This window comes from Aythya ferina (genome assembly GCF_964211825.1).
Source record: "Aythya ferina genome assembly, chromosome: 7".
Classification (NCBI taxonomy): Eukaryota; Metazoa; Chordata; class Aves; order Anseriformes; family Anatidae; genus Aythya; species Aythya ferina.
In genome coordinates, this window is record NC_140302.1 from 1,908,516 (window position 1) to 1,931,509 (window position 22,994).

General features: G+C 41.0%; 1 protein-coding gene across 13 annotated transcripts in view; it reads right to left on the reverse strand.

The window, feature by feature from the left end:
* The window catches only part of ANK3 (ankyrin 3), a 351,417-nt gene that overhangs the window by 26,257 nt on the left and 302,166 nt on the right, over nucleotides 1–22,994 (reverse strand). For 10 of the 13 annotated variants that reach the window (XM_084526169.1, XM_084526174.1, XM_084526175.1 and 7 more), the window contains 9 exons: nucleotides 19,545–19,756; nucleotides 17,643–17,850; nucleotides 16,953–17,049; nucleotides 16,091–16,319; nucleotides 15,374–15,499; nucleotides 14,499–14,621; nucleotides 14,006–14,032; nucleotides 12,234–12,315; nucleotides 228–7,922 (listed from right to left, as the gene is read on the reverse strand). In XM_084526169.1, the coding sequence (XP_084382295.1) occupies nucleotides 228–7,922; nucleotides 12,234–12,315; nucleotides 14,006–14,032; nucleotides 14,499–14,621; nucleotides 15,374–15,499; nucleotides 16,091–16,319; nucleotides 16,953–17,049; nucleotides 17,643–17,850; nucleotides 19,545–19,756 (8,799 nt within the window). The remainder of the gene's footprint in view (nucleotides 1–227; nucleotides 7,923–12,233; nucleotides 12,316–14,005; nucleotides 14,033–14,498; nucleotides 14,622–15,373; nucleotides 15,500–16,090; nucleotides 16,320–16,952; nucleotides 17,050–17,642; nucleotides 17,851–19,544; nucleotides 19,757–22,994) is intronic. The other 3 variants (XM_084526173.1, XM_084526172.1, XM_084526181.1) reach the window with 2 other exon arrangements.

Here is a 22,994-nt window from a genome sequence, read left to right on the forward strand (position 1 = left end):
CTTCACTAGCTTTCTACAGTACAGGATTTGTTTAAAGGAAGAAAGAAGAGTATAAGACAGCACGTACAGATGACAATGACAGAATGAAAACTACGGTTAAGTCACTCCACAGGCAATCACAACAGTTCATGCACTAGGATCAACAAGTTGAAAGTTTTACAAACTAGGCTTGATCTCCACGAGGTGAGCCATGAGAGCTCCAGAAACCTGACTGCCTTCATTCTCACCAGTCCTCTTACTCCTCCTCCTCTCACTGTCGGCCTTTTCAATCTTTGATTTTATAGATGCTGCCTCTGTTCTCATATCTCTAGCAGACTTCGATGTAATGGAAGGCTGGTAAACTTGAGTAGCTTCTGACAATGATGTGTTCCTTGATGTACTGTCTTCTTCATCATCAGAGACCTCTGACTGCATCTTTTTCTCTTCATCAGATAGACGATCCACAAGCTTTAATGTCTCACCACTAATTCCCTTAAAATATTCAATAGAATGTTTACATACCTCCCTAAGCTGATTTTTTCTTACTTTAACTGTAGTCATTGTGACGGAGGTAGATCTTACCTTTACTGGTAATTTAGAAGGAAGCTGTTTTGTTTTTTCTTTCTCTACCTGCTCTTGTTTTGGCAGGGCTGGAGGTTTTCTAGCTAGATTGCTCCTATGTGTATTTTTTACAGGAATCCTAGACCTTGCTTCTAGACAGGGAGGAGAATTATCTTGTTTTGCTTTGTCAGGCTTAATAGCCCGTCTCACTTTACTCCCTGCATTGCTTTGGACATTATTTTGCGGCAAGACTTCTTTTACTGAGCTGGCCTTTACAGGAAGTTTTGATTTTCCTCTAGTCCCTACCAACTCTGTTGACTTTTGCTGCTCTCCGTGTGCTTTTTGCTTATCTCTTACTCTGTGTCCTTGTGTTGTCCCTGTACCTTTTCCTGAAGTGCTTTTCGCTTGATTAGCTTTCTGCAGGGAACATTTCGGTTCCGAATGTTCTTTTAGCACTACATTACAGGTACTATCATCTGTAGGGACAGCAGATGAATCCAAATTGTTGTTGTTATTAAAATTATCTTTTGGAAACTCAGTGTTTTCTGTTTGCCTACAGCTTGTCTGGCTAGAAGCTGAACTCGCAATCACTTCTACGGTTTCATTTTCTAATCCCTGACCACTTGGCATCACAGCTTCTATCTTATCTGTCACTTCGCCAGGGCCATCTTTCTTCAGAGTCATGGTGGAAGCAGAAATTCCCATTTTAATTGGTGTGCGCAATTTGGGATCAACTTTGGAAGCGTTTACTGCTGCCGATGCTTTTTCCAGTGAGTTACTACCAAGTGTTTGTTCCATGCAATCACCACTGGCCTGGATGATGGGCTTAGGTTCATCTGCTGTTGTTTCTACTGGTCTCTCTAGGTTTGTTTCTACAGTGTTGTCCCCTGCCTGTGGCTGTGTGATGGCAGTGACTGTACTTTTATCCCCTTCCCCCTTGTCCCCTGACTTCCCTTCAGAAGTATGCTCACCAATCTGAAAAAATTGGAGTCTTTCTTCAACAAAATCCCTCTTGCTCATGTCAATTGCACCACTGCGAGTCATCTCAAACATCTTCCCTTCATGAAATGGGAAGGGGTTGGGCTCGCTAGTTGGCGTACTTTCATCTGTTGGAGTTCTGGCTGGAGTTGTATCAGGTGTTGTTGCTTGAGATCTGTCTTCCACTGCCAGACCAAATGGCTTAGCCTCATCATCCCTTGATTTAGTCTCAAACACTTCGTCGTCACCTCGGTTATTGGACCACGGGTCAAAATCTAGACTCTTAGTGGCCACTGTTTTGAAAGGTGTTGCGAATTCTTCATCTACTTTGTAACTGAAATACGAATCGGGAAACACAGTCCTGTCAGGGTGTCTGCCTTCCAAAGTGAAAAACTGTGCACCTGACTTCTGTTCGCTTTTATCTCCGGCCTTTTCGGAAGCTGGACCCTTCGAAGGCACCTTGTCTTCTTCAGGGCCTACCTTGCCTTCCTCCTCAATGACTTCAAGTTTACTCTGGCTAAAGCAGCGATCAGTCTGCTTTAGAATACCTTCTGTAGTCCATACGTCCTTTTTGGTTTCAACTGCTGGACCTGCAAGTTTAGAATCACTCTCAGTTAAACCATCATCTTCATCTTGCAAATCATAACCGTCAAGAGAGTCAATCTCGGTCGCATCGGTATCATGGGAGAATTCTGCAGTGGTTGCTATGGAACACTCTGTGACAGACTGGTCATTATTATTCCCATTTTGCACTACATCATTCTGGGGTGAATCAAGCCCAACGTCAAACTCACTAGGTTTCCCAGAAGTGGGATGTCCTAACTCTTTCTGTTTCTCAACCTTTTCGGGGGCTCTGGGTTTTGAGGTTTCTTTCTGGTCATCTTCCAGTTCTTTCAGTTTGAATGTATACTTTTTAAGCGGAACGGGTTGATAGAGAGATTCGTCGTCACTGGAGTCACTGACATCTGCTCCCGGTGGCACAGGAGATGGCGGCTGCACTCTTATAACTGGTTCAGCCAGCTGGTATTTGTCGTGTTCATCTTGCAAGTTCACTTCTGTCATCTCCATTTCACTCTCAGTGGAATAGTGTGGCTTCTTTTCTGCCTCGCCTTGGTCTGCATCCAGTGGTGGAGGAGGAGGAAATTCAATGTAGGCAACTCTGTTACCTTTCGGTCTTTTGTTAGAGTCCTTATTTATATGATTAGGTAGTGATTTGTCAGTTTGTGGTTCCTCAACTTCTGCCTGTTTTACAGAGGTTGACTTAGCCTCTGCTTCCTCCTCTGATTCCTCAGACACCTCAGGTATAGGACTGGGCTTGCCAGGGATATACGCTATTAGTGAGTCAGGTGTTTTAGATGTAAACTCGTAACTCACTTCCTCTGAACTCGGTGTTTCTGGTGTTAAAGGGCTTTTGCCAGAGCTATCTATAAAGGACACTTGTTCTAGGGTGTCATCTTCTGGACTACCTTGTGGAGAAGGAGGCTGTTTTTGCTGTCTAGCTGTGTAAAATGTCCCCCTTGTCTCTTGTACTGTCTTACTCTCCTGACTGACAATTTTTTTTATATTTCCTTGTTGCACCTCTTTCTCATATTGCTTTCCTACTTGAACAAAACTGACATAAACAGGTAAGGTCTTAATTTCTTTCACTCCCTCAGTACTTACTAATGGTGCAACTTTATTCAAGTAATCACTGGCACTGGGGTCAACTAAGTCACTCAAAGGAGATTCCTTTCCTGGACTAAATTCTAAAGAATCTGGTGATTTGCTAGGGGATAATTCAGTTTCCTCAACAGGAGGACTTAGACCTATTGAGCTCTGCTGCTTGGTAACTTTTCTGATTTCTGAATGCTTTATTTGATCATCTTCCACATAATCAATCTGTCTCTCAACTTTCTCCTTAATCACAGCTGATTGGGATACTTTAGCTGAAAGTTGATAAACTCCATCAAGCATGGCTCTCTTCTCCTCAACAATCCTGACTGGAATATGGGACACAGCAATTTCTTCTTTCCTTTTGGATATTTTATCAGCTACTTCACCGTTATGTTCTCCCTCCCTGACAACAAATTCTCTGTATAAGACCTTTTTTGAGGGAGATTTTACAGTCAGTTCCTTCACTTCTTCCGAATGAATCCCATTTGCTGCCAATTTGTGCTCTGTCACAGTGATAAATTCACTTTTTTTGTCAGCTTTAGCTTCAACATGATCAACATGGTTTTCTTTTACTGTATCTGGAACCAGCACATGTGAAAGTTTTTCTTTTTGTGTTTTATGATTAGAAGTTCCAGGACTTTCCCATGTCCTATAGATTTTTTTGTCCCAGTGTCCCTTTGTTGAGTCTGAGCCATACACCAGGTCTTTTGTCTGCAGTTCTGAAAAGTATTCTGGCACGCTTTTACTCGTTTCAGTTCTTTGCTTTTGTGTCTCTGAAGCACAAAAGTCTTCTATAGCTTTTCCTTTACCTGGAACAAAATCTTCCTGTATTTTCACCTCTTTCTGTAAAGCTGCGCTCCCATCAACGAGCTCTACTTGTTTTGCATGTTTCTCTCTGGCATAAAACTGATACACTGGTAACTTACTTTCTTGCAATTTCTTTACTGGAATTTTGGACTGACTGTCCAGCTTTTTGTCTTCTTGAGTTAGATCCTTACTCCTTGGGCTTATACTTTGTTCAAACTTTAGCCTAATGGAACTGAGCTTTGATTGCTTCAGCTGAAATCCAGTCTGTGAAACCTCAGGTACTCCAGTCTGCTGAGCACTCCCTTTGTGTTCCATAGTTTGTTTAGAGTCCTCTGCTGGTTGCACAAATATCCTTTTTTCAGGACTGCTGGGCAAGCTGGACACTTTTCGTTCATCCACTTTGGGAAAGCATTTCCCATCATGTGCGTATTGCTTCGCCTTACTCCATTCATCACCGGAGGCTGGTAATTCAGAGAGCAGAACCTTCTCAGGGCTGCTGCTGGCAGAGCTCTGGCTAGAATGTATTTCTTTACCATTTCTTTTATGCTGCTTTTTCTCTGGAGACTGTAGCTCATCATTCAACTTCTCTGTTTTATCCCGAAAAAACTGTGATACTTCAGTCAGTTTTTCTTCTGCCTCCTTAACAGTCCTGTCCACCCTGTCTTCATATATCAACTTTTCTCTACCTCTGTCTAATCTGTCCTCAGTAAAGCGCATCCACATCGCATGTTTTGGACTACTAACATCTCCAGTATAGTGTAACACTGTCACTTTATCATAATGATCATCTTTAGACATTTTACCCACACCATTTTCAGAAACATCTTTATAGATTTTGGAGAGAATCTCTTTTTTGGGGGCAGTAGCTACTTTTTCTCTGCATCGTTTATCAGACCCCTGTAACTCTGCACTAAGGGGTAGAGCATGGTCAGTAACTGACTCCTCAGTATCAGAATGAGAAACATCTAGCTTTTCTGAAAGAAGCATTTTCTCAGCAAACCTGTAAGACTCCCCTCTTAGTTCTGACAACTCATCATCATGGTATTCTATTGAGTGCTGACTCAAAAGCTTCAGTGTTTTGTAAGAGTCATCAGACATGAGTTGAGCAGAACTAGGGCGACTGTCTTCTTCCTGGGACACGGGAGTGTTAACTCTAGAGGATTCCAGATAAGAAGGAAGTGACTCTTCGGCTGTGAGCTCCTCTTCTTCTTGCTGACCTTGTTCATCTGAACAAGGAAAAGCATCATGTTTTTCCAACTCTTTTAAGTTAATATCTCCCCGAGGTAAGTCTTTCTGATATACATACATTTCCTTTTCTGGATGCTTTTTTGTTTCTCTAATAATCACTTCAGTAGGTTCAGCCTGATTACCTTTTTCAATATGGACCTCTATTATTCGCTCCAGTTTGGGTTTCATTTTGCTGTCCTTCTCTGCATGTTGTGGTGAAGTTTCAGCAGACTTGCTAACATCGGATGTTACTGATGATTTATGTTCAAACAGACCTGCTAGTTCTTTGGAAGGGTCACGTCCAGACTGAAAGGCTTTCATTATGTCATGAACAGACATTGTTTCCTCAATTCTTTCAGATGTGCTTTCAGTGCACGGAGGTTTATGATAAACCATTCTAGTCGTCGTAGTGATATGAGTTTCTTCTTTTACTCGGACACCTTTGCTAAGGACACATTTGTGGTCATCTTCCTCACTGCTGCTGGCTTTCATTTGAAATGCTTTAACCTTCTCTTTAATAGACCCAGCAGGCTTTTGCTCCAGCTCCATAAACGTAGGTGCAGGTTTCGAGGCTGGCAGCTCCTCTGCTTTCTGCTCTGGAATTTCTTCAGATGACGGTTCGTAGCTGCGGATAACATGAACTACTTCAGTTCTTGTTTCTGTGATGACGGGAGGGATGGGTACATCATGGAAAAGGGGTTTTGGTCCTGTGCTTTCAGCACTTTGTGGGGCAGAAGGTGTCTTTTCACTCCTTGTTTCAAAGCCACTGTCAGATAAGGGACTTTTATCTTGATCATGTTGAGAAAAGTCATCCGGAGACTCTAAAATTGTATCTGTTCCAAAAAAGGAATCTGCAATTTTACATAACTCCTTTTCTGATGTTGAAGGCCTCATGGAGGCTGGAGGCATTTTAAGTTTATGTTCCTGCAAAGCAATAGCTGGTTTTAAAATGCGTTTTTGTCTCTCTTCACCTTCTTTTTTCCCCTCTTCAAACTTGTACTTTATGTTTGTTAATGAACTGCTACCAATATCATTTGCTAAGTAATCAATAACTTTTGACAAGTTATAATCCTTTTCCGACATGGTTTTAGTTTTAGTTTGGGCCTTCTCTGGAACAGATATAGGAGTTGTCAAAGCTTGCTGTCTCGCTTCATCAATCTCCTCTGTACTGAACTCTACCCAGTCATCCTCAGATAGGTGTCCTTGATCACTTTTGGATACTTTAGGCGACCCTTTACTTTCTAAACAAACATCTTTTTTCAGTATCTCACTAACTTTTACTAAGTCCTCTTTTACTTTCTCAACAATTTTAAAGGGCTCTTCATCATCAATTCTACCCTCTTTTGGTATCTCGGGTTGGAACGGTTTGTCCTCTGCGACATCTGTCTGCAATATTGCAGTCATTCTTATTAGATCCTCCTTCATTTCAGCAACATCTTTCAGTATCTCCTGACTGGAGGATAAAGAAGATGGTGTGGACAATTTGAGAGCAGAGGGTGTTAAGAACAAGGATGATTTTATTGGAGAAGAAGTTCGATTATAGGGAGGCTGTGTGCGTGCCTCTGTAGTCAATGTTTTAATAGGTGACAGTAACGCAGCAGCTGATTTTGTAAGCGGAGATGACTCTGGGAGCTTCTTTAATGCTGGTTCAGACAAAACATTGACTACAGAATATACTGGCACTGTTATTGTTGATGAAGTTACAGATGAGGTAGTTGCTGATATTGACCCAAGGGCTGTATACAAAGCACCTGCAGGAGGAGTTCTTATTGACTGGAAAGCTGATGGTGCTGAAGACACAAATGACCTGAGTGGAGAAAATGACATTGTTGAAGCAGTTGAAAACACTCTCTCAGCTGTGTCAGCAACTGCGCTAGCAGCACAACTTGCAGAATGTGCAGCTGCAGTGATCTTGTCTTGAAAAACAGCTGCAGCTTTGGATCCATTTATTAGGTTGGAAGAAGATGGGTATTTCAGAGGTGACACAGATCCATTAAGCAATGGTACATCTGTGTGCCCAGCTACATGTTTTGCTGGCGACGAGAGAGACGAGGCCATCATGACCTTAGAGGATGAAACAGCATCAACTGCTGACTTAGCAGGTGACACCACTGACTTTAGAGGGGACGATAAAAGTGAGGATGCTGATGTGATGACCGATTTAAGAGGCAAACTTGAAGAGTACATGTTAATGTTGGATTTGGGGGATGCTGGAGGCGTCATGGTTATGGATGATCTCTCCAAGAGAGACCCTGCTGTAGTCACTGGAGATGTCCGAGAGGGGAATGTGGTAGTGGATGCCAGCCCTTTTAGGCTAGCAGCTTCTGTCACTGCGGGAGCTCTGACGAAAGAGCCTGAAGTAACCTGTATATTGTATGGAGGCTGTGATACCACAGTTTTTATTGGTGAAGAGATTGTCCGAAATGATCTAATCGGAGATGCTACATCACTAACAGATTTAACTGAAGATGTGGTAGAAGCTCCTAATGTGGATTTGATTGGAGAAGCAGAAGAAACAGACCATATTGATTTTAATGGGGAAGCTGTAGGAGTGTTAGAGGAAGAGCTTGATAAGGAAGTGAAGCCTGATTTGGTTTGCCCAGGCACTGTAATTGGAGCTGTTGTCCATGACTGATAGGGCCGTGTTGAAAAGAATGGCTTGTATGAGTAAGTAGCAGGTAGGGATCTTGTTGCTCCTGCACTCCGTTCAACTGTTTCTTAAATTGTTAAATTAAAATCAAACATAAAATCAACAAAAATGATTGAAAAACAGAGAGACCAGAGAAGAAAATTGGTCAGTAAACGTTGTAATATTACAAAAAGCAAATACAATTGCTTGCATGAGTTGGGATGGAGGAGGCAAAAGAAGATTAAAAAGGAAATCAACAATAGGAATGAACCAGATACTGACAATTGGTCCAAAACAAAAAGCAACGTAAAATGAAAGACAGAAAGCACATTGCAACCAAGTCTGCAAAAAATGAAGAACAGAAAACACAAAGAAGGAATCCACAAGGTAAAAATAAAAACCACATTAAAAAATTCTTCTCTTACTTCCTATTGACTTTCTGATGGCGTAATTCTGAAATATTTGTATCAGTTCTATTTTGCCTGTTTAGGTATGTCTTTGATTTGCACAACTATTAGAGTTATCCTTTTAATTATTTCTGTTGTTGTCATTCTATTCAGATATTGAACCTATACAAAATATAAACTTATATAAAAAGACATTATATATCTAAAATCTTTTTTTTAAAAACCAGTCAGAACTATTTCATGCAGAACCCAAAATTCCTTTAAGTGACAGGCAATTGATGTGCAAACTGTGAAGCAACTGGAATAAATTCAAATCTCTATCTCCCATGCACAATTCGGATATGCTTCACACTCACAAAGCCAATAAGAGCAAGAGCTTTTCTGAGTCAATATTTTAAAAAATAATAAAAATAAATGAAGAAAAGGAACTTTTGCATTTGTTTATCATGCGATATTCCTTTTGGTTGGAAAAAATAAAGTAAAACTTTACATGAAATGATTTTAAGAAGCATATGTCATACATCAAATATGGAAAGTATGATATATGATAAACGTGAGCAAGCAAAGCAACTGAATCAGTTTTCATCCATGCACAATATATCATGTCAAAACAAGCACACATTAATACATTTTGTATGCTGTATTAAGCACAAATATGTAAACCTTAAAAAAATCGTTTCACAAGAGGCCATTAAAAGAAGAGTACACTTTTTCTACAAGATGTAGTGTCTTGGTACCTTTTGAGGAGATTTCTTGCATCAGCTCAAAGACAGACCTGTTCAACTTTGCATTTCTCAAAAGGTAGCATTAGAAAAGCAGTCAAAGAACAATATATTATGCAAAAACTTCCTGGCAAGGACAAACCTGTTAACTGTTATCATCCCCCAGAACACTCAGCTTATTCATAGGCATTTTGAACAGAATCATCATCAAACACATTTTGCATCACAGGAAATACTCATGCCAGAAGACGGTATTTCTGGGAATCCCATTACAGCGTACATATCCTCTGATACAGCAATAACATTCAGAGAGTTGACACTGAAAGTAACTTAAAGGACTTTTTTTTTCCTTTTTTTTTCCTTCTGTTTAAAGTTGGAGTTTGAAATGGGGCTGAAATATTCAAGCAACTTATTCAACACACCTTTCTCTGAAGTTACACTAATAATTTGTCAAACTTATTGATCTGTCTTATAGACAGACAGCAACTTACAGTGAAAGAAGCTTAGCAAGGCTAATAGTGAACTGTTAAACTTAAAGCACACACACACTTACAATAGCAAATAAGTGTTCAGTATACCACAGGTCCATATCCTGCAAGGAGAAATATGCTGGTCCTATAAAAGCCAATTGAAGCTCAGAAGCTGATGTGGATGGCTGGTGATACTGCAGTATTAGAACATTTAGGTTGAAGAGAGCTTGAATATGAGGCCTGACTGGCACAGCCTATTTCAAGAAAGATCCACTTTCCCATCCTGCTTGCAATTTTATTTTTAAGCACAAACATACTTTCTTCCCCCAAAGAAGAAAACACTGTGTACTTCTTAAAATGAACTAGACTTTATAATAAAGATTAGCTATCAGCAACTGCTAACATTCACCAGAAGTTCATACAGTCCCAAGTGCAATAAACAAAACCCGAAAATCGCTCTGGGAAGAATCAACATCAAAACAACTTGTTCAGCAGTTCATGTTTGGGAATGTCTTTAGAGGGACCCCACTATACTGTGATGAGCCATTGTGCCACAGCTGGTTAGCGAGGCAATCAAATCATCAGGCTGCCCTTTTAACTGCTCTTTCTCCTGTTAAATCACAAATTCAGACATGTCTAAGATGCTTTTTCTGTGCTCTGTATCACAGTCAAGAAGAACTGGTACAAAGAAAATGGAGTGCTCTACCAGCATGTGAAGCTATGACAACTGAAACAGCACAAAACCAGGCCATTTTACTTTCTGAAATAGCAAAGAAATTCCCACAACCATGCCAGAATTTAGAGTGGGATAATATTCTAAAAAGTGGTTTTCATAACAGCCCTTTTTGGCTACTGGACACTCTTGGCCAAAGCAGTTTCCATCACTCTGTATCCAAGATTTTATCAGGAAACAGATGTTACTACCTTCTGTGCACCAAATCGCATTTCCTTGCTTGCAGCTGGTAACTGAAAGCACTGAGTGAACCCATACAAGGAGCTTCAGCTCAGCCCTGCTCCCTCTGCTCTTCAGCTGCAAGCAAAGAGTGAGCACTGAGCAGGTTTAACCCACTCCTCTTCTGTGGGAGAACTCACTGCTGGGGAGGGCAGAAGGGTCCTTTAGCCACTTTTCCTGAGCAGGGATAAGGACAGGTAGGCAGGGGAATACCCCCACCTTCCTCACTCTCTTCTGCACCAGCACTGGCATTGACACTGGGGTGCAGAGGAAAAAAAACCCTCTGAGTGTACGTGCATGAGCTCGAGAGAGAAAACAGCCCAACCCCTGCTGCTACAGAACTGCAGAGCTGTGCCACTGAATTCGCTGGAAGAAGGGAGAGGTTCATCACTCATCTCTGCTCAACAGAGCTAACACCCTGTGGCAGCCATCCTGGCTCTGTGCTGGGTAGTGTGCCTACGCTCTGAAAGAGCTGCACCTCTAAAGCTGCAATCCCACCTCGCAGCAGCATTCTGCAGGTGGTGGTGGCTGATGACTGCATGCTACATGTGCACAGGAGGTGGTGGCACTCATACTGATAGCCAAACCCTGTCTGCCACCTTTCCTGACAAATGCAGTAATTTTTGCATACCCTTTTTGGGTAGCTCATTGCCATAAGTAGTAACCATTGCCAATAGGGATACAACACTTAAAGAATGGCTGGGGACTTCTATTATATCAACACACCTTTTCTTAGAGTAAAGCTCATTAAGTGCATTTGTGTTTTTTTCCTTCCGCTTTTTGCAAATGAGACCTAATGAACCTTTGGTGAATAAATATGATTTTTTTTCTTCCAATGAGGCCTGAACAAATAATTGTAAACAACATACACAGTCAAGCTCCTTTCAAGCAGCTTCCTTTTCCCTGTCTCTCGGTTCCCAACAAGCCTTTGACGGTACCTTAACAGTCCATCAAGATGTCTCAGTAGATCTGATAGCTTCTTCAGATGTTATATGCTTGAAGTCTTCTTCCAGGCCTGAGAAGTGTAATATATTCTGGATATATTCTGATCCAAAGAAGCCACAGATCTTATAGGATAATTAAAGAGCAGCCATCCAGTGGAAACTCCCAAGACCTGACGAAGTTTGTCTATGGATTTACGGAATTATATCAAAGGGTCTGGTGCAGGGTAGCAACTGAGAAGTTATGAGGCAGAAAGAGATAAGAAAAGTCTGAGAATGGGGAACAGCATTCAACTGCAGGCAGGGGAGGCAAAGGAAGAAAAGCTAAGCTGAATGCATTGTTGTACTTAATAGGGAAGGAAAGCGATGCCATGGGTCTAGTAAAGGAGTGCAGAGTTTAAAAGGAAGCAACGTGTGGTGCCAAGGAATAAAAAGCATCTGCAGGGAACAGAGGAAAAAGGGAAGAGAAGGAGAAAAGAGGGAGATATAAAATATGAGAGTCCGTTTTGGCTAAGCATCTAAACATTTAAGCGCTTATCTGAATGGCATTTTCCAGCTTTGCTGAACTTTTGCATATTGTTCCCTTAGGGAAGAGGAACAAGACTCATTCTGAAAGCAATTTGTAATCCTACTCATCTGGAGCTATATGGCATTTAAAATAATGTATTTTTACTTAATTAGCACGTCATTTGCCAGTCAGGATTCTTCAAGCTCTCACAACACAAGATTTCACAGACCATCCAAGAGTTTTGCTTTAGATTTTTTTTTCCCTTTTCTTTCTTTCCTTTTCTTTTTTTTTTTTTTTTTTTTTGTAAAGTGACACCAAATACAACGTTTATAGAAAAAATGTCTCTTCTTATGAAAAATCACATATATATGGTTTAGTACGTTGTTAAGAGCAACTCACTCATTCCAGGCTCAGTCAGATAGCTGTAGCGCTTACGTAAAGCAAGGGAGACAAAGTTCTGACGCCGGTCGGCTTTCTCTGTCTGTAACAAAACACAATGCTGTTTGGTGCCGTCCCCTGTTTGGACAATCATCAAACCTCAGCATGACAGGCCACATTTCGCGGTACACGTTCCCACAAGGGAGAACGGATGTCTCCGTTCAGCTTCAGGAAGGCATGCTGGAGCCAGATTTGGGCAAGCAGGCAGGGAATGGCCAGAGCCGGTCTCCATTCCTGTCTGACGTGTAATGAGTGTCAGGCACTATGGAGCGGGGAGCATGGCTACCAGAGGTGGCAGAAACCTGCTGTGAACCACCACCCTTCTAGAGCAAGCAGGGAAGAGACTGCATCTCTGGGAGATGACCACATGAACTCATTCCTGCTCAGTGTCTCTGCTTATGAGGTGGAAGAGCTTAGCAGACATAGCTCATGGTCCTGCCCTACTGTATCTCAATACTAGCTTATCCCATTATCACTAAATAAACTGCTTCAGATTAGAAATGGCATGGTATTTTTAATTCTCTGTAAAATAAACACCTTTGACTAGGAGAACAGGAGATCAACACAAAAGACTACAGATACAGACATAAAACATTTAGAGAAGTACAAATTCGACTGATCAAATATTTCTCCCCAGATTGATTTGTCCTGAAAACACATACACCACAATGTACACTGGCTTTAAAGTGAATACATTAAGGACAAAAAAAAGGCATGGGAGGGGATTTTTTTAATAGGCACAAAATGCAAAGATGCAGATTAGAAAGCGGACTACTACTGTTAACTACTAAATTGCATCGTAAGTTGCTGCATTTGATGGGTTAGCTGCTAGTGTGATGTCTTCAATATTACAAGTCCTTTAGAAATCAGTTCACTTGACTGTGTCTAAAAATATGTTTTGTTTAGAAAGAAAACTTTTGCTCTAGCTATATAATAGCTCACTGGGATTAAACACTGTGAATACAAAGTGATATGGTTGCTATTATTTTTTAACATGTAAGGAGTGTGTTATTTCTATTTTAGTCAGCAGGTGGCTACTGATATTTGTTTTCCACCAGGAAGAGAAAAAAACTTTGCTGCTAGGTAAAACGGATGCATCTATGTGGTTTCTTTTATAAGGTGATCTCATTTATTGCTATCTCTGGAGTAAAATCCACTCAATTTCCTGACAATCTAATGTTGCAGTTTCCAGCAAACTGGGGATTTTTAAGCTGAAAATAACTGAGGTCTACTTGAAAATAGCTTTATACACAATATTTAGAAATTCTTCTTAGTTATTTTGCTTTTTTAGAAGAGTCCAGTTTATTTTCAGAAATAAAATATTATAGGCTACCGTTGCTAATACTTTCTCAGACACACGAGTTACCAAAGTACCGGCAGCGTTCTTTGAAGAGCTAAAAATCACACCCAATAAGCTCCTCTCAATTTTGTAAAAAATGGACTTGGTCTGAATGTAGTAATTATATCTTTTTTTTTTCTCCAAAAGAAAATCAGTTAAATTTTAGACTACTATTATTCAATATGTAGTTTAATTTTGTAAAATATAATCTTTTTTTTTTTTTCCATTTGTGAACTTCAACTGTTTTGCAACAGAGTATGTTGAGGATATGGATATTCTGTAAATATTACTTCAATGCCATAGTTAAAAATATTATTTATTACTTTCTGTAACATATTGACTTTTCTTCACTACATCTGAAGAAAATAAAAACAGAAGACAGTGTTTATATTACCTCATCATCTTGATCTGACTCTGTTTCCTTTTGGTCCAAAGATGCATTGCAGAGACAAGGAATATTATAATGGACAGCAGGGAAAAGAATATCAGGATATGAAAAGGACCAAATTGGGAGCACAAAATGCAAGCTGATTTATAAGGCAAAGCAAATCCAAAATGCCAACACACACAAAAAAAATCTTACATCCAATGCAAATCAATGTGTGACATTACTGAAAGCATAAACCTATGACTTGCAGGCTGAAGCATGAGCTGTAAACAGAATCATAAAAATTATAGGAACTTGACACCACAGTAACAAGAGACTTTAAAAGCGTTCTACATACAGGAAACCAATAAAACATAAATTTAAAAAGCCTTTATCATATTCCAAAGCATTCTCATGACCAGCATTTCTTAAAGTTTCTTTAGCAGAAAAAAGACAAACTAAAAAAGCAAAAATAAAATCAAACCAACCCTAACACAAATGTTTTTTTCCCAACAAATACCTTTTTGTGTGCTGGCAAAGTGATATTCAAGTTGCAAACAGCTGTTTGTGGCAGTCCTTTTGTAGTCTTTGGTTCTTTCAAAAATGATAATCGTCCACAGGGTTCCTGGCTGGTGTCTCTTACCTAGAGAAGAAATTACGGTATAGTTGAGTAATATGCAGTAATCTAGATAGCTAGAGGAGGCTTCTGGAGGGTTTTTCAGAGTTTCCTTCCACAAGAAACTACCTAATGGGTCAAGATCAATATTACTGAGCTGGGACTCGGCCTCCTCTCTCAGCAGGATAAAAGGTGTTACCATGAAACTCTCTGACAGGAAAGAAGTTCCTGCAACCCATGTAAGAAAAGACACTGGGTGAGTCCAAACAGATAGCAACATCCCAGTGTAAAACTGAGAGGTATTTTCAGCTCACCTTCATTTTTTTCTTCAATGTTCTGCTCTTATGCTCAAAACCTACATGTATGCGCTGAAAAACTTCTTTTGCACAAAAGCTATGGTAATGCAAAGGAAACTGAGCTTCCATTCATGGTAATTTAGAGGAGACCAGTCTGTATGCACTTTTTGGAGCCTATTCTGCTGTACAGTATGTTATCAAACATATCACCTTTTCTTAGTCCCTGGGACATAGCGATTTAATGCTGCTATTCTGTTATTTGTGAACAGAAGTTCATGAGTCCTTGTCATGGGTTTTCTGGTCCCAGCTTTGTCAGCAACTCTTTTGTGGCTTCATGCAGCAAAGCACTCTCCACACTATTCACATATTAAATAATGACACTTACATCCTCGGGGCAAGTTAGTTCTATTTGGCTGAAAAAGTGTTATCACAAGAAAATAAAAAAACACCTCAGCAGAATTAGCTGGCTTGTTTTGCTTTTACCTTGATAGAGAATGGCAGTCTATTTTCTTTGAAAGCATAAAAATTAAAAACAAGCTGCTGTCCTCCTTTAGTCAAAGGGGCCAGGTTTCCATAGCAATCAACGTAAATAGGTTTTCCTTCCAGAACCTATCAAAGTAATAAAATGACAATCAATAAAACGCGTGGATATACTATGAAACGACAAGTAAGTACAGCATGATTTGCCCACTACAGTTCCTGAGTTTTGCATAAATCTCCATTCAGATTAAATTCAGTGACAAACTAGAAAATCACTGTGCATTATGGCAAGGCATTTTGATTGCCAGTAGTTTGGGAAACTGTGCTATGCGAGTGGCTTTTCTGAAGTAAGAATATCTAGATTTCCTTCAGGAAACTATGTCTTGGTGCCTATTCACCATAAACCAGCCCTAGTTGTGACTGTGTGTCTGTGATGCCAGCGAGAAAGAATTCCAGGTCAGCTTTCTGCAAAACCCAAGGTTACTTGACAACAGCAGGTGCAAACCCCACCAAAGACTAGCCTGGGGCATCCATCTGGAGACAGCTCTTCATACTCCCCCCTCCCTTGTCCTTTTTTGACATCACCTCAAGAAGCTTTTTGAAACAGCATTGCTGTAAACCTTTATTTAACTGGGCTCACAGTGACTTTTGCAGAACTTACTGCCATTTGGAAAACACACTGTCTGTTTACAAGGAGGAAGCCAGCTGTAAGAAATATACCTCAATGTCTTTGCTTCTTGCAACTTCTTCAAAATTCTCTTGTTGCTCCAAAGTTTTGTCCACTTTGTCATCAGTCATGCAGAAGCAACGCAAATTGGATTCCACAGGGTCGTTCATTTTGGCAAATATAACAAACTTTGCCATGTAAGGAACGCATATTAATTCTCTATAAAGCTGTGTTGCCAGCCCAACAGTCTCTAGTACTTGATGGCAGTCTGCAAGCCAAAATCTGAACACGAAAAAGAGAACTGTTAAATCAGCTTTTCATTATGTTCAAACATTGCTCAAGCCTTTAAAAATAAACCAAAAAGAACTCTACTAATTCCATAAAATTAATTTAAAACCTTGATTTTTTTTTTGTAAATTAGATTTTTGTGAAAGTAATTTTACATAATCTTCAACTAAAAAGCCAAAGAGCAGCAACTTTTACATTTTAATGTATATTTTCCAAATTCTCCAATGTATGTAATGTAAATAACTCCAAATTCTTTTATTGAATGTCCCTTTTCAACTTCCCTATTCTGTTGCTGTTTCCAGGAAAACAAACCCCTGTGTGGCACTGACACCTTTGTTTAGAGAAACAGCATGTGTGATTGCCAGGAGACTCACCCCTAGCAGAAAAGGCCAGGACAAAGATTCATGTGCAACCTCAAATATGTGGTATGCTGATACGCAGTGACAAAGAAGCATCTGGTCCATTACTGCTTCATCAGTCTTGCAGAAGACTTACAGAGAGCCAAACAACAAAAAAACAACAAAAAACCACCATCACCACAACACAAAAAGCGCCCTCACAATAATGCACACTGTTAACCAACAGTAACTACTCCCTGGGTGCATTTGACAAGCTCTGCCACCATACCTGGCTGAAACATTGGTTGTGAATGAGACACAGTCATTTGAAAACGTCAGCGGAGTGGTGCCTGTGATGTCCTCCCACTGTGCAGGTGAAGTACCTCCTGCGTAAATATAAATCACGAAGATTTTCTTTTAGAAATCAAGCACAGGCTACATAGGAATATTTCTATCTTAAGTTATTTTGCTTCACACAGCAAAAAACAATGTAGATAGTGTTTTCCAAGAGCTGAGCTACATGTTATATACGTATTATGTCATCTGTTACATACCAGGAAACGATGCTGATGTAAGCAAGATACAAACCTACAGTCTATAGGGAAACGTCTCTTGATATCAGCTAGGCCAGAATGACTTCTGCAGGTAGGCCAGAACTACATCTGCAAACTACTTTTATTGACAACTACATTTAATAGCCAAGGCCGAAGTTCTTTGTACTAGCTAAATACAAAATACTATTTAATATCTGTTGGCAGGAGTTCTTTTACAATAGCATGAGATGAGACTAAAAGCCCAGGGAATCAGTGGGAGCCTTCCAGGTGACCTCAGCTGACTTTGCTGAGAAATGATCTGAAATCTACTGGACCAAGCACATCAGCCTTCCCTAACTGGAAAGAACGAGCTGTACAGCTACTTGAGTGAGCAAGGAGGCTCTGCTGTCACCAAAAACTTTGCAAAGAGAATGATTTTATCTAACCTGTAATGCTACATAGAAGTCGAAGGCTGGGCGTCGTGTCTCCTTTGTACCCATTGGTTACACCTTCTCCTGATGGAGGTGGCACAGGAATTGTCATGGTTATTGGCTTATGAAATTTTCTTCTTCTTGGCTCCACAGTGACGATGGGACTGAAAGTCGCTTTATTTCCAAGGACTTTTTTAACAATCTCCTCTGGAACTGGTTGAGCCTGTCAACACAGGAAAAATATTTTAAACTCGTGCTACAAATTGGCTGTAGATATGCACAACTGTTTTTGAAAAGGTAATTCACTTTTCCTTTAAATTTTCTACAGAACTTTGTTTTTTTCCTAGGGAGTTTTCTCCTATAGCTCCCTAGTGCGATTATTAGTGCATGCCTTAGTATTTTTCTCCACAACCCACTTGTGATTTCTTAATAGCTAACTTGTTGAGCAAAGCTGTAAATCTCAGAAGGTTGCCTGTAGTGTTTGCTGAGAGGTTTTCTGAGGTTCTTCTTTTTAATTTACAGTGATGGGTGACATCAAATAAAATTTCGAAATGCAAGATGAGCCCTACTTTGTTAGCAGAGTATTGAGCAGTGAGGACTAGACGTGCTGTCTCAGATGCTGAACAATTCTCACGTCTGCCAGGCATGAACCCATGCTCCTAAGGAACACTTTGTACTCCTGATTTACCTCTGTCCCCAGTGCTTCCTAGGTCATTCCATTATTGATTACTATTTGCTTGGGTCAAATTCATACAGAGTGCAAATAGTTGCTGTAAGCAGCAGCTGAGATATAAGCAATTTTCAGACTTTCTACCTCAGTTTTGTGCCTCTGGAGATTCCCTAACTTTTTATAGGGGTAAAGGAAGAAGAATGAATAAGCAGTATGGAAAGAAAAATTATGTAATTTTAACAGTTTTTGTCATGCAAGACTTGAACTCAAAACTGACAGGCATCTCATGGGAAACTCCTGTTTTGCATGTGCTTTTTTTTTTTTTTTTTTATAATAATTTTGAAGTCCTTGTTTCAATCAGGCTGAACTGTGACTTGCTGCATTATTCAAACTACACACTGTACTGATAGAGTATGCAGCTACTTTGTAATCTCAGCAGTGACAACACTGCATATAGAGATGCATTTCCTTCACACTAGATAGCTCTGGAAAAGCAGCTGTATAACTATAATAGCAGAGCTTCCAGTTTCTCAAGTTCAATTGTCTTTATGTGAAATATTGTTAGTGGATGAAAAATGTTCCAGAGTGAATTCCAAGCACTGGAATCCAACCCAGCATCCTGATTACAAGAACCCATCAGACCTCTCAAGTTATTAAGTAATTTTAAGTGATAATTAGCAGAACCCAATGAAAAGATACATCCTTCAGAGTATTTATCCACTTTGTGTGCTGTTTGTTCATGGAGAGTTCAAGCTATTTGCCTTTCCCAGATCCTACCCATCGCCAGGAACACCAGCGTCCTAAGCTTCAACAGATGTATGTATGAGATCTTTGACCCAGAAACAGCTGGCAAACAGCTGCATAAGCTCCTTCCCAAATGCACTGCTCTGTCCATTGACACCAGGCACAAGCTGCTACTTGGCCAGGAGGCTGGACTGCACAGTGTCTGTCCAGCTCACAGAAGACTTCCCAGTGCAGCTTGCTGTGGCTCCAAACCTCTGCCTTTTCTCTCTGTTTTTCAGAGGCTAAGTGATACTCAAGGTGAGCCGGGTTTTTGCCACAGGGTGGAGGACTGTGCTTCGCCTTCACCAGGGGAGCGCTGAGATGCAGAGCATGCGCCTGGGCAGCCACCCACCAGTTCAGAGCTCAGGTGTGAGCCGCAACTCGCTGCTAGGGACTAGGGAGAAGTGGGCTCCTTAGCTGTAAGCTTTGTGTGTTAAGACCAACCACACAGGTTATGTCCTTACCTGGAGCCCCACGCGGATTCTTTTGGTTAGAGCACCCTCGGGGAAGGCCGCCTGGACACGTGGCACCGTTGTGCTGCTCAGCACCCCTCCCTCCGGGCCGATTTGGTTACTCTCCTGCTTGATTCGTGAGACCACTGCAAAGTACTGAGGGAAATCCTTTGTGACGATCCTGCAGATACGCTTCTTCTCCAGCTCCTCAACACTGTCCAGCTCTGGTGGGAGAAGACAGTTAAAAATTCCTGACATTACCTGTCCAGGTTCAGACCAGACATATCTGGTACGTGTAAGGTTTTTAGTCTGCCTTAAAATACTTATAAAGATTTTTTTTTTAATTTACTACAGGAAAAAAAAAGAAGAAACAAAACAAGACAAAAAAAAACCAACACTATTAATCATCAAGTTTTGGTTTGCTCAGTGAACTTTTGCTGAAATCATGACTCTGAGTGCCAGCAGCATCAGACACAGATCTGCCAGGGCACTGAGGCACTGGCACGTGACATTGTGCAGCAGCAGCTGCCATGGGATGGCAGGTCTGTCACTGGAACCCACCGAGATGTGGAAGAGGTAGTCGAGCTTCTTTCCTCTCTCATGTAAATCTGGAAGCACTAAGTGCACTGATCTTTCTGAGCACACCTTCACAAGATGTGTATCTCCAGTCCCCTCCCTCAAACAGCTCTGGCATGCAGAGAAAATCATCATCAGTTCATGGACTAACTTTACACCAGGTGTCCAAACCAGAGCTTGCCCAGCTAAAGCACTTGAGGAAGTCATCTCCCAAAGTGGCATCCACATATTCCTGACCAGACACTCAGGGCTGCGGTAGACTGTGGATGTGACAGAACCGTCTGCCAGCACTACCTGTGAAACCACAGTGAGGATCCCTTCCCAAATTAGGCTTCCAGTCATACAGGTATATGCCCCAAAATAACTGCATTGTGCTCCTCAGTTCCCAGATACTTAATGAGTTCTCAGAAACACCTGGAACAGAAACAGGTCACCAAGAATTTGCATGCTCTGCCACATTCCCAGCATGTGGGGTCACCAGGACTCAGAAAGGGATATGGAGAACCCACCTGTATTAAGCAAACTCTGCGTACATGTACGCACTGAGGAAAAGTGATATGTTACAAGTACAACTAACCATGCAACTGTATGTATACTTACATATATATGCACTAATGAAACCCCTGGGATATAAACACTGTTCACAAATGGAGATAATTATGTGACTACCAGGCATTCTCCTGTAATTTTCTTGCATTTTGCCTTTTTAGTCATTGTAATTGGTTTTACTCCAGCAGTCCACAAGCCCCCACTCTTATTTTCCTCCTTTAAAAAGCACCACATTTCTAAAGAAGAAAGTTTATTCTCAAAAAGATACTTCTACCAGATGCAGCAAGAGGACCAAAAATGGTACCATGACAACAGACACTTGTACACGTCTGTGTGTGGCTGAGCCATTTTCCTCCACGGAGCATGTAAGCTCAATTACAGCTTCAAAAGAATTAGAATTTATGTTTGGTAAAATGTCAGTTTTCCATTTAAAACCCTCTGCAGCTAATTTGGATTAATTGCACAGTGTTGCTGTGGATCATACGAAGCTACCAGAAAAGGATAATTTCTTATCATAACGTCAGCTTCCATTTACTTTGACTCAGAGATGATATCTGAAGCCCTCTAATGAATTAGGTATTCTGCCTGCAGCGTCTGGAAGCAATGGCTTGTGCTGGAGACAAACTGGATCTTTAAATTCCCAGGCAGGTATTATCTTGACTGGTAAATCCTGTGTACTCTAGTGTTTGTCACTAGAGACAAACCCACTGTAAAATGCTCACAAAGCTGAAGGATAATTAAAATTCTCCTGAAGTAGAAAATCAAGTGTTTTATGTAAGAACTTCTCAAAAACCTTTGAGTGTGGCAGGCACTCTCCCTTAGAGCAAGAAGGTGCACAGATGAGAGTGGCAGAACAGCCAGGCATGGAGAGGAGCTGGACTACACATACGGACATTATGTTGAGTAATATGTATGCAATCTTCTATGTGAAGTTGCCCTCTAACAAAAACAAACAAACAAAAGACCCACAAAAAACACAGAAGATGAGCAATCTTAAACCACCTCTCTGGATGCATAAGGAATGCAGTGTTAGCATAACAGAAGGAATGAAACAGGGAAAACTTGTCTTGGGAGAGGTCACGTTTCCTGAACACACCTGATGCATTTCACAACAAGAGCAAGCATCACTATTTTCCTCAACTGCTGACGCTTCATTCCTATGTAATGCATTACAATCAAAAACCTCAAAGCTTTTGTTTGTTTTAAAATGACAGAGAAGTATGCTTTACACCTTAACTTACAGGTAGGAATGGCAAAGCAGAGAAGCAAAGCAGAGGTTAATGGCCGAATCGGGAAGTCTCCCAGTGTCACTTTCCACGATTGTGCTAATAGTCCAAAGAACACCTATTGCTGCTGAGTTTTGGTATGTCAAGAGAAAGGGATTACACGTACTCCTTGCATAGGTCTTCCCCAGCCTCCAAAGTCAACGGTACGCTTATCCTAAGGTGGCTGGATGGAGTGAGTAGCCAGAGATGAGATGGAGAGAAGGAAAGAAGGGAGGAAAGGAAGATCATCCTTACCCTCCCTCTAGCCCATGCCATATGAGTGTTGGTTCCTGGACAGGAGAGAAGAAACCCAGCCACATTCTCCGAGGTCAGAGGTGGACCTCACGTAGGCTAGCTCAGGTCAAGAAATGCAAGCACACCAGTTTTGTCAGGTGAGCACCAGCTGTGGATCAACTTTATCTCATATCTGACACCTTTCATTTTTACTTTCCAATAAAGTAATACAGAGCAAGTGACTTTTACCTGGAAATGGTATCAGAGAAGACACAGAACACCTGGCTGTTCCATGAGCTCCAGGGTGTCTCTGTGTGATCTGGGATCTTATTTCCCTTGCCAGGGCCTTAGAAAGAGTTTTGCTAGCTCACCTGTATTTAGCAGACTGAACAGCTCTCTGAGTTTTGCAAACTTCCTACACTTCTGACTAGCTACAGCAGAGCTGAACTCGTCTCTGTGCAGAGACTGAAAGACGGAACAAGCATAGGATACCAGTTTCCCCAGTAAACAGACATGCCCATTAAGAAATTGTTGCAATACAGGCAGGTCACACAGGAGGCGGTGCTCATATGCAAAAAATTACAGGAGATGGAGGGATGCAGAAAGGGGAAGGGCCAAGGATAAAGTGAGGGCATAGAGGCTTGCCTGAACAATGCTGGTAACGCCCCCTCCCAGCATCAGGGTTTACATACATAACTAGGTGCTTCCAGTGCCACAGCTAGCAAGGATGCCTCATCTTCAGATGAGGCAATGTCCCTTATGTGCTGCTTTGTCTGTTTTAGGACAGTCTCTTATCTTGCCGTTCACAACATGAGGTTTAACAGCGGTAGTTTCAAAA